At 40.0% G+C, this 10,694-nt stretch overlaps 2 protein-coding genes across 3 annotated transcripts in view; one reads left to right on the top strand and one right to left on the bottom strand.

Annotated features, from left to right (window-relative positions):
* The window catches only part of LOC122879605 (RNA guanine-N7 methyltransferase activating subunit-like), a 3,731-nt gene extending 765 nt beyond the window's left edge, over positions 1-2,966 (bottom strand). The window contains exons 1-3 of the mRNA XM_044203937.1: positions 2,813-2,966; positions 2,394-2,561; positions 1-266 (exon numbers count right to left, since the gene is read on the bottom strand). The exon at positions 1-266 is cut by the window's left edge and continues 765 nt beyond it. Coding sequence (XP_044059872.1) covers positions 1-266; positions 2,394-2,560 — 433 coding nt within the window. The 5' untranslated portion in view covers position 2,561; positions 2,813-2,966. The remainder of the gene's footprint in view (positions 267-2,393; positions 2,562-2,812) is intronic.
* A 69-nt stretch (positions 2,967-3,035) lies between these two features.
* Positions 3,036-10,694, top strand: part of homer2 (homer scaffold protein 2) — a 34,748-nt gene continuing 27,089 nt past the window's right edge. The window contains exon 1 of one of the 2 annotated variants that reach the window (XM_044203924.1): positions 3,036-3,198. In XM_044203924.1, coding sequence (XP_044059859.1) covers positions 3,197-3,198 — 2 coding nt within the window. In that variant the 5' untranslated portion in view covers positions 3,036-3,196. Of the gene's footprint in view, positions 3,199-3,223; positions 3,858-10,694 lie in introns of those variants that run through there. The other variant, XM_044203913.1, reaches the window with a different exon arrangement.

Raw genomic sequence — 10,694 nt, 5'->3', positions numbered from 1 at the left:
AGCGGTCATAATGTGGTCTCTGATGATGGAAGTTGTATCCCTGGTTGGAGCTTGGAGGGCCTGAATGATACCCACTTCCATGCCCCCAGTGCCTGTCTCCGTCTCTGTCTCTGTCTCGGCCCGGGTCTCGGTCATGCCCACGGTCTCTGTCTGGGTCCCGGTCCCGGTCTCTGTCTCTGTCTCGGTCATGCCCACGATGGTTCCCTCTCCAACCCCGGTCTCCTCTCCAACCTCGGCCTCCTCCCCAACCACGACGATCCTGGTACCTAGATGTAGACCGATATAAATGAACAATTAATCTTCAACAACGGGTACTAATGGCTGCAGTAAATGGAACGTGTAAAAATACAGTTAAACATATAAAAAGGCCAAGAAAACCTTCCTTAAGTGGCAACCTCCGGGGCTAAAACGTGAAGCTAATGCTTCAAACCTACATTCTTTCTAATGACCAGCAGGGGGCGACTCCACTGGTTGCAAAAAGAAGTCAGATTGTATAGAACGTGTTAGCTGATGATTTAGCGTTTGCTATGCTTCCCAATCTCGAGGCTTCAAAACAGTAGTCCACAAACCAATGGGTGCCGCCACGGTGACTACGTCCACTTCTTTTATACAGTCTATGTTTTCTCCAGAGTAAATCTAGCTGTGTTCACTGGGTTTCTCTAATCTCAATTAAAGAAACCAGATTTCTCCTTTACCTGATGGTTAAGTAATCAGGTTAGTGGACAAAGTTGACAATAACCTGGTTATTACTTAAAAAGGTGGGGTATGTGATTCTGGAGAAATCCAATACAATGACAAATACCATGATACAGAGCGAACAACGACACAGCAAGTAATGTAACTAACATTAGCTAGGTTGTAGGTTAGCTTAGCTAGGTTGTTAGCAAACTGTGCTACAGTTGCTGCTGTGAAGCTAACAGCCAGAGAGGACGAGACGGTTTCCTAGAGCCAGCAAACCAGCTCCAGACAGCGATACTCACAACTCTCCTGCTACTAAAGCTAACATCACAACAACAGTATATCTTGGCAAACTAGAAAGTAAGCTGAATGTCTGTGGGCAAGTCATTTAACGTTACCTGACACACAAATCATGGCTGGAATAGCTGGAATAGTGTTTTATGGCTCGGCCCGAGCCACTTTGTTTGTTTAGCATTTACAGAGCCAGAGCTGTGTACAAACACCAGATTTTTTTTTCAGCACACACAGAGAACCGACAGCTAGCGGACCGTGAGGAGATATTTGCTGAATTTGACAAAAAGACGTGTATTGAAATTAGATGGATTAGAATCGCATACCCCACCTTTAAGTGCACGTAAAAGCAGTTAACTAAAAACAAATCTATAGAAACAGAGTTTCTGTGTGTTTAGACTTTTAGTATTATTTTTTCAATTTAATATTGTGTATTTTGACTGTTGCTTTAGTCTTTAAATCGTGAAGCACTTTATAATGTCTTATAAAAAGGTGCAATATTAATAAAAAAACTTTACTTTGTAACATGAATAAGTTGAAATCAATAAACCACACATGATATGGAAAGAGGAACACTATTAAGATGGTTTTAACACCACAATATAATGTAATTACTTCTCCAAGATATTAACAGAGATGTTTTTCTGATAAAATTTTTAAAACTGGTATAGCCCGTTCATTGGAAAGGAAAGAGCTAAGCATTGGTCGGAAAAATTGTGATTGTAACCTTAAAAAAAGGATAAAGATAGAGCAATGGCTCTTGTGGCTACATTTGAAATAATAAGTCTTAAAGTTAATGTGAGTCTAAATAGTAAAACCTGTGTACCTTAAAAAGGAGCACATCACGTATTTTACAAATGAAAGCATCTGTGTGAAAACAGCTGCATAATGGCTCCTTTGGTTCTGGTGGAGCTTTTGTTAAAACTATTAACTACATCTGTGAAAGACAACCAGGTTAGTCAGCCTTATTTGGAATAGGAAAAAAAAGGGCTAACGGTAATCTAATTTGTCCATTGTAAAAACAGCCCTTTTCGACCAAAAAGTTCCACAAACTAAGGAACCAGAGGAGCTAAACAGCATGTTTCACAGGTCCCCCGACTTCAACGTCCAAATCTAAATCACTGTAATACAGCCTGGCCTGTAAGCACCATTACAGTGTTGCTATTATGAAATCATATCCCTCCTATCACTATATCACCTAGCTCTATAAAATACTGTTCCAAAGAAATTGTGAGGTCACCAATAAATAATAGATAAATAAATAATCACACCCTTGCAGATCACCTGGTTATTACACAGTCAGTTTTATTTATTTGCCATTGCTATAATACATACAACGCTAACCCTAAACATGAAAAAGTATGCAAATGACAGATTATGAGTAGTAGCTATTTCGGCCACTTTGCAAGATAACGTTACGTTACCTGTCCCTGCCTCTGTGGTTTCCTCCTCCACGACTCCTCCAGTCCTCGACGATGGGCGGGGGGTCAGCTGGCCGGTTCACATACTGCTGGTACTCATGGTCCTCCGATGAATATCTGTGGGCAAACAGCTCCTCGTACTTCTGCGGGTTGTCCGTGGTCTCGGTCATACTGTATCGACAGATAAAAAAATAGAGCACCACTGGAAATCCTAACACGGCTATACAAGTTTTTATTCTGTTTACTGGCCGATACGTCTGTTTTGATGTGGCTTGTGTTTGCAAGCGAAATTTCCCATGCGCAACAATGAAAACTACACTGATCTGGATGCGATTAGCTAGCTAGTCAAAGATACATACAACACAAAAAACATAATAAAGCTAATGATAAAAGCATTTTTAACACCAACATTGAATACACACCTTTATTCGACGTGAATGTTGTTAGCTTTTGCTACACTCTAACGCTAATACCTAATGTCATGAAACGGCTTGTCTGTACGTCGCTGAAATGGTTCCCCAGAAACAAATGAACATATTATTAATGGTTCTGAGAGCGCGCGCACGTGAAAGTGATTGATGACTGTTACCTGCCAGTTAGAAACAGGGCCAACGGTCAGTATCAAATCGTTTAAAGTATGTTATTTGATACCAACGGTCGACTTTAAACCCAAGTTGTAGAGACATATTTAGAGCTGAAGATGCTAATGAGTGAAGCATGTAATCGCATGGATTTGCTATAGCCGTTATTTCGCTTAGTTGATGAGAAAGTGCCAAATGCTGAAAGCCATCGTAGTCACTTAAAACATGTAAGTACTCCTGAATTTAGAAAACCAAGCACCGTTGTTGGTCGTTTTGTAACAGCGTGTTTTCTTTTCGGTTTTAATTATTTCGTGGTTTCAGACCACAGCTTGGGCTGAAAGTCCGACTGAAACCGCAGACACCACAGGTTTAAAAAGTGTGGGTGGCTCAGACAGAAGCGCGAGCAGGTGGAAGCCGCTCCGTGTCGCTGCTGCTGCCCTTTAATGAAACACAATCCTGTTGGGGAGGACGAAACTCTGCGCAGCGAGCAAGCAGGGAAACGCAAACATTAACTTAATTCATCAGCGCCGATTGTTTGAAGACAGCAAGGAAGAAGCCATTCTGAAGTGGGATTTATTCTGTTGCGTGTCTGAAGAGGAAAAACAAACAAGCAAAGAGGAAAAACTTCCTGAAATGACCAGGGTTTTGTGAGAGTGAGCTTGACAACCCGGTGAATCGAGTTTACGAAGAAGTGCTCTCATATTTCAGTTGTCTCTCAGCAGCAAGCGGACTTCTTCGAAGCTGGCGGACGGGAAATTAACTCTTTGGACCGCTAATCATCTGTGGACTTTGACTTCGCTTTAAAACATAATTTTCCTCTCAACCCACGGCCAATTGAGCCTACATTTTAAAAAAAGGAGTTGTTCCTCAAGTCAGCGGCAATGGGGTGAGTAATCTAGAAAGCGCTGCCCTTCAGAGCGCCTCTAATGACACCTGCACTGGCTGAAATGTTATGAGTGTTTGCGGTGAAAATACGGCAAAATGCCTCTACAACTGTCCAGTTTACCTGTCAAGCCTCTGAATAAATTTGATTATAGTCGCTGTTCCCCAGCGCTTGCCTATGCGTGTTGGGAGCTGAAGAAGACCTCGATTTACTCTTTTATAGCCAGATTATTTGGCAGTGTGGGAAATTTCAAGAGGTGGCTTCAGCTGCCCTTCGCTGTCTGTGAGAGATTCCGATTTCATGTGTGAAAATGCTTGATGCCATATTTCTAACTATGCATTTATTTATAATTTTTTAGCAGAAATTCAGTTGATCGGTCAAATTCCTCTTTTGAATAATTCAGCTCCTCCTTATCGGTCTGTGGGAATATGGTTTTGATATGGAAGTGTCAGAGTCAACACTGCCCGCTAATAAGGATACATTGTATGGGAGTGTGTGTATTTTTTGTGTGTAGTCCTCAGGGCTGGAGGTAGTGGTGTACTCCCACAGTTGTTAACAGGGTACAGAATTATTTTGCCTCCATAGTCTACTGTGGTGTGAATGTTGACTCTGTGGCTCATTGCCATAGTTATGCAATCACTAGCTCTCTTCATTCCTGAGTTTTCTTTCTGGAGTACCTACTCCTGTTTATTGATTATTTGACTTAGAAATAGCAAGAATAACAGCAAATTTATGTTGACTTCATGAATGCTTCCATTTGTGACATTAAGAGACCTTGATTTATGTTAAAAAAATGAGGCAATGTGTGAATAATAAGCAGCATTAATGTTCAGTAATTAAGTAAAAAGTGCCACCCCATGCTACAGTGCTTGTTTTTCCTGAGCAGACATGTTTTTTTTTTTTTTATGTGTAAGAAACCAGTTCAACAGTCCTGACTCCTTCTCAAGAGTTTGGCTTACTTATCCAGCAGGTTTGAAACTGAAAGGAGTCACTAGTGTTGTGTCATGAAACTGACCCAGTGGACCAGCAGCAGCAAGGCAGGAGGTCACACCTACATGGTGACATGACATGACAACACGTTTTCCCTTTTCCAATTCCCTGGTTTCAGTCAGTGCCATCCAGTAGGCCTAGTATCACTTGACAGCTGAATACTTTTTGGAAGGCGGAAACAAACAGCTCCCAGAAATTTAATCTAGCCAGCCATCCTCTAAACCCATTGTTCAGGGTCACAAACTAGGAAGATTTGTTTAGGGTTGCAACTAATGATTATTTCCATATCCATTAATCTTCTAATTATTTTCTCAATGAATCTATTAATTGTTTAGTTTATAAAATATCAGAAAATAGAGAAAAATGCCCATTACAAGTTCTCAGAGTAGAGTCTCACACATTTTTGCTTAAGAAATGACAAAAAACTATTAATTATCAAAATTGTTAATGATTAATTTTCTTTTAAATACTCACTCTTTAGTCCTCTTTGAATCAGCAGATTATGAATTGGTTAATTATTGAGTCTATAAAATGTCAAAAATAGAGAAAAATGACCACGTTGTTTTGTCTGACCAGCAGCCCAAAAGCCCCCAAATATTCAATCTATTTATTATAGAAGATCAAGAAAACCAGCAAATATTCACATTTGAGAAGCTGGAACCAGCAGATGTTTGACATGTGACTAGTCAATTAATAATAATTTCTAGGGCTGCAACCAAGAGTGATTTTAATAATTTATGAATCTACAGTTAATCAGTTTTTTCAGTCTCTTAAATTTCAGAAAAAAGCTTTTAAAAAAGCTCATCGGTGATGTCGTTAAATTGCTGGTTTTCCCCAACCAGCACAAATTCTAAATATATTCAGTTTAATATAAGGTATAAAAGGTACAAAGTAAAGCAGGAAATTATCACAATTGATTAGCTGAAACTAGGGAATTGTTGGCATTTTTTCTTGTAAAACGACTTAAAATAGTTGCCGATTATTTTTCTGTCTATCGACTAATCAATTAATTGTTTTGTCTCTAATCATTTTAGCTCAAAATCTGTTTTTAAACAGTAAATTTTGTTTACTCAAACAAAAGTGACAATCAAGATTCAGTTCACATGCATGCTTAATTGCGCAATATGTTACCTCCTGATTACACTTGGTAATGATGCAATGTGTCCTGCCCTAAGTGACCAGTCAATAAAGATAGTGTGTGTGTGTGTGTGTGTGTGTGTGTGTGTGTGTGTGTTTGGTCGTAGGAACTATAGATCGTTTGTTGTGTTTTTTGCAGGTGTGTCTTTGTCCCTGTAGCTCTTGGCTCCTCAGTGGAGTTATAGATTAACTATAAAGTCACACACACATTAACACCTTCAGTATCTTGTCCCTTTCCTACCATAGGTCTTTGATCATGTGATCTATCAGTACCCTCTTGACCTTGACACATTTGTTATTGATCATGTCATTTATAAAGCACAATACTATATGTGTGGGCCACATTAGTCCAAATTATAACATTGTATGTGTGCAGCATGCCCAATAAATCAAATATATGTAATTCAAGATTTCTGAATTTAAAGAGGTTGAGGATATTCTGATAATAACAGTGGGAAAGAAAGTGATGGTAATTGTATTTTTAAGTAGTTTCGCAGCTTAAGCGCTGCATCTCTGGAATTATTCCAAAATAAAGCTCAGATTGCCCGAAAGAGCCTTCCTACTGAATAAGCAGTCATGCTGCAATCAGCATATTGCTATTTAAAATAAGCCATGCTGGGAGCAGCCCTAACGCAGGGATAGATGATAATCTCCTGGCTGGCCAGAGAATGACAGCTACAGGATTAACACTCATTGATTAGGCTCTGTGACATGTGACGTGGCAGTGGGTCTCTTGGCTGCCCAGGCAGAAGAGTGCACTGTAAGCCTAATCTGAGTGTGTGTCTGTGGCTGAAGGCTGGAGGTGAAGGTTGGAGAGGTGTAGTAGGGGAGTAGAAGCAGGTCTTACTGTTAAAGAATCATGGGTAAATGAAAGGGGACAGACTGACGGCGGATTGGACGTCTCCTCACCAGATGGTTGAGGCCATCTGCTGCCATGCTGTGCTTCTGTGGAGACTTCCTCACTTCCTTTTTCTCCAAGCTCTCAGATTAAGTTGGGCTCTGCATCCTATTGCCTCACTGTGATGGAGGAGGACCTGCTGTGGTTACTGGTTTGAATCTGGCCTGCTGCCTTTGTCGCATGGGATTCTGTCTCTCTCACCAGTTTAATGAGCTGTACTGGCACAAGGTACAGTTCAGTATACTGTGAGATGCCAAAACATTGGTAGTAATAATGAAGGTCACCTAAAATAATGGCAGTTAAAAACAGTGATAAAATAAAAATTTGAAACAGACAATGGTAAAATGGATTGAAATGGATTAAAAATGTCATACAAATGTTAAGTATACAGTACTTTTCTGCCCTAACATTCCACTAACCCTAACAATTCTGTTGAACTGCTCACAACTCATCATAAATAGACACAGCAACATTTTAAGGATCCGCAAGCTAAAAAGGATCGAAAACACTGGTTTAGTCTATAAAATATCCCATTATGAGTTCTGTGAGCTCAAGGTGACATCTTAAAATTACCTGTTTGTAATACTCAAAGATTTTCAATTAGAAATTATATTGAACGTAGAAAAGCAGAAGAAAATATGACATTTTTGCTTGATGAATTGCTTAAATGACTAATCACTTATCAAAACTGTTATTGATAAATTTGTCAGTCAACTAATTGATTTGTCAACTAAATTAAATACAATTAAATGCATAAAATAGCGGAAATGTGATGTACTATCGAATGAAGCTGAACAAAACAAAAAATGGCTGTTGATCACTTGTTAACCTTATTAACAATGTTTCAGTCCTTAGACCTTCATGAATTTTACCTGACGAAGTTCTCAGGACTGGAACGACTGGTGGCTGTGGCTTAGAGGTAGAGCGGGAAGCCTGGGATTGAACCACCAATCTTCTGATTAGTGGTTCAATCCCCGGCCTTCCCCAGCCAACATATCGAAGTGTCCTTGGCCAAGATACTGAACCCCAAATCCCAATGTATGAGTGTGTGTGAATGATTAGTTTCTTTCTAATGAGCAGTTGGCACCTTGTGTGAATGGGGTGAATGTGACATGTAGTGTAAAGCTTTGACTGATTGACTGGTACAATAGACTGTACAAGTACATTTTATTTACCATTTAATAAAGTCAAGGGATCGATATCACTTGTATGAGTGTTCTGAATTTTTGTTTTTGATCTGACACACCACTTTCTGGTGTGTTAGAAGTTTGTTGTAATCGCTAACTATCTAATGAAGCTGAAATTGTTTAAAAATAAACATTTTAAATAATTAAGAATCATGAAATAGGATATTTGAAACAGCTCTCATTTTAACTGATAAATTCATTAATTTCTGCTACACAGCATTTCAGTATTAAATATCTGTCTCACTCAGCAGGGATCTTAGAGTCCAGGTTATTGCATGCTATAGTATCTGCGGGCAAACCTGCCCTTCTTTGACATCCTGACATCATTAGTAGAGCACCGTGTTTATTGCGATGAAGGTCCAGGTGGTGCTGTTGTGATGATCCCACAGAGCTTTCCTCTCCTGCCTACTTTGACAAAAAACCGCTCTCATTAATAAGGCAGCTCTGTTCTCCAGCAGTCCTCGCAGGTAAAAATGACGGAGAGCCTCAACTCTGACATATGAATAGAATTACACCGGTTAATGAGAAGTTTTTTTTCATGTTCACAAATGAGTGCCGCTTTGGCCGTCACAACACATTTGCTTCTAATTTGCCATTTTCATGTCACCAGATCTGTGCACCTTGCGACCTAGATATGAGTTTCTTATTTTCCCTCTCTGACAGATTTAGGAGAAGATGTTCTTTTGTTACCTGGGTGCAGCAGAAAATCAATAGTAACTTAGTGTATTGTTGTCAGCACCAGCAGAGAAAGTGAGGAAGGATAAGTGTCAGTGTTCCTCCCCCTACTGTACTGTAGATATTTGACAAGTGTGTAATGCAGCTTTTGTCACTAAAGTTCTTTGAACAGGCAGAAATGCAAATTCCTTATATTTGTGAGGCCACTTAGGTTCACCAGGACAGCATTTTATACACATTCTGTTAGAAGTATAATAAGTAGGCTAATTGATGTAGCCTGGTGATTGTACTGCTTTAGTGCCTGTCTCATCGAGACAACTTGGCCGTCGTGAATTTGACACAACAGCACTTGAAGTGGATGAGTAATGGAATACATTCACTGCCCGTACATTATCCACATGCTAAAAACACTTCTAATGCTCCCAGAGTTGTGTCTTTTGTTAATGAGAACGTTTGCAGTACAGAGTGCGTTTTCATCAGGTCACTGAGAATAATGTGGTGCATTTCACTGAAAATGTCTGTTCAGGTTTGGGTTTTGCCTCTGGAGGATTCAAAGGGGGAAAACATATTTCTAAACAGGCCAATGACCTTATGAAGTCCCAATAACAGAGAGATGTTGTCTCGCTAATGAAGAGATCCTATTATAGCGTTACAGGCTCATTCATATCATTGTGCCTGTGGGTCTTCACCCAATAGTACCTGAATGTACAGTTGACTAGTTTATTCGTTCTCTGCCCATTTCACACTCCAAACATGGTGTAACACTCAGACATTGTGTGTTGATGCTATCTCTCTGCTGACCCATTTAGAGGGTGACTTACCTCCATAACAATACTGCCAGTTAAGAAAAAGCCTACACTTATTTTACTAAAGAGTCTCACTGCGCAGCGGTAAGTCATCAACTTATCACGTAAAAGGAACTGCTGCCTCATGTGTGTTTTCTGGAGCTGGTAAAGTAACATTATGTTCACTCTCTGTAGGAGCGTGAAGAATGTTGCAGTGCGCATATCTGTAGCTATCGAAACTGCTGATTCCTGTTGAACAGGCTTTGTAGCCTGTTTGAGTTTTGACGTTAAACTGTTTGACCTCAGATTCCCAAACCACTCATCAATATCTGAACTGCTGACATGTGTCTCTTTCATTCAGACAGAGAGGTAGATGACTGTGATTGATGAGGAAAGTTTGTTTGGGGAATGAACCTGCAGTGGATACTTGAACTCGGGAATCTGGACGAGGCTGTTTTCTCACTCACTGGAAAAACATACCTGAATTCCACAGGTGTAGCAGAACACAAACGCAACGTGACTGCAACCCCATGCATTAAAATCACCCTTCACACTCTCAGTCAAAGATAGAAGCCGGCTGCTGTTCTTCACACTTTCTCTCAGGTGACACGGTGTCATCCTGCTTCATCTTAAAATGTCGTCTATAAGCAGCAGGATTATCCCTCTCTTAGCAAACTTTACTTAAACCTCAGGTAGTGATCAAGTCAACATTTTAAAGGATTTAAGAGAACAAGTCATGCATCACTCACAATAGTGAGTGATGCATGACTTGTTCTCTTGCACGTATTCCTCAGAGGTAATGTAGTGCAGTTATCAAGCACGCTAGCCTGGCAGCCTTTTGCTTACACTTTTCCTCCTCAGGATTGAAATCATAGTTGTTGGGGGGCTGATTGTGTGTGCTTGTGTGATATAGATTTTAATAAATGTGTCCAAATGTATAGGTACAATTAATTTATTCTTTTGCCAAAACACAACATGATTGCTGCATCATCAGTGTGGATGAGCCTGAGTTGAGTGTGTAGGTGTGCGTAGGCACACTCAAAGGAAACACACACACACACACACACCTGTAAATTATTTAAAGGACCAGATGGGGACAGAGCACCCGACAGTCAGCAGGAGAAAGAATTCTGCAGTCATAAAGTCCAAAATGTCGTCTTCGTTTTTT

The sequence above is a fragment of the Siniperca chuatsi genome, linkage group LG1, assembly GCF_020085105.1.
Source record: "Siniperca chuatsi isolate FFG_IHB_CAS linkage group LG1, ASM2008510v1, whole genome shotgun sequence".
Lineage (NCBI taxonomy): Eukaryota > Metazoa > Chordata > Actinopteri > Centrarchiformes > Sinipercidae > Siniperca > Siniperca chuatsi.
This window is presented reverse-complemented; position numbering and strand designations above follow the sequence as displayed.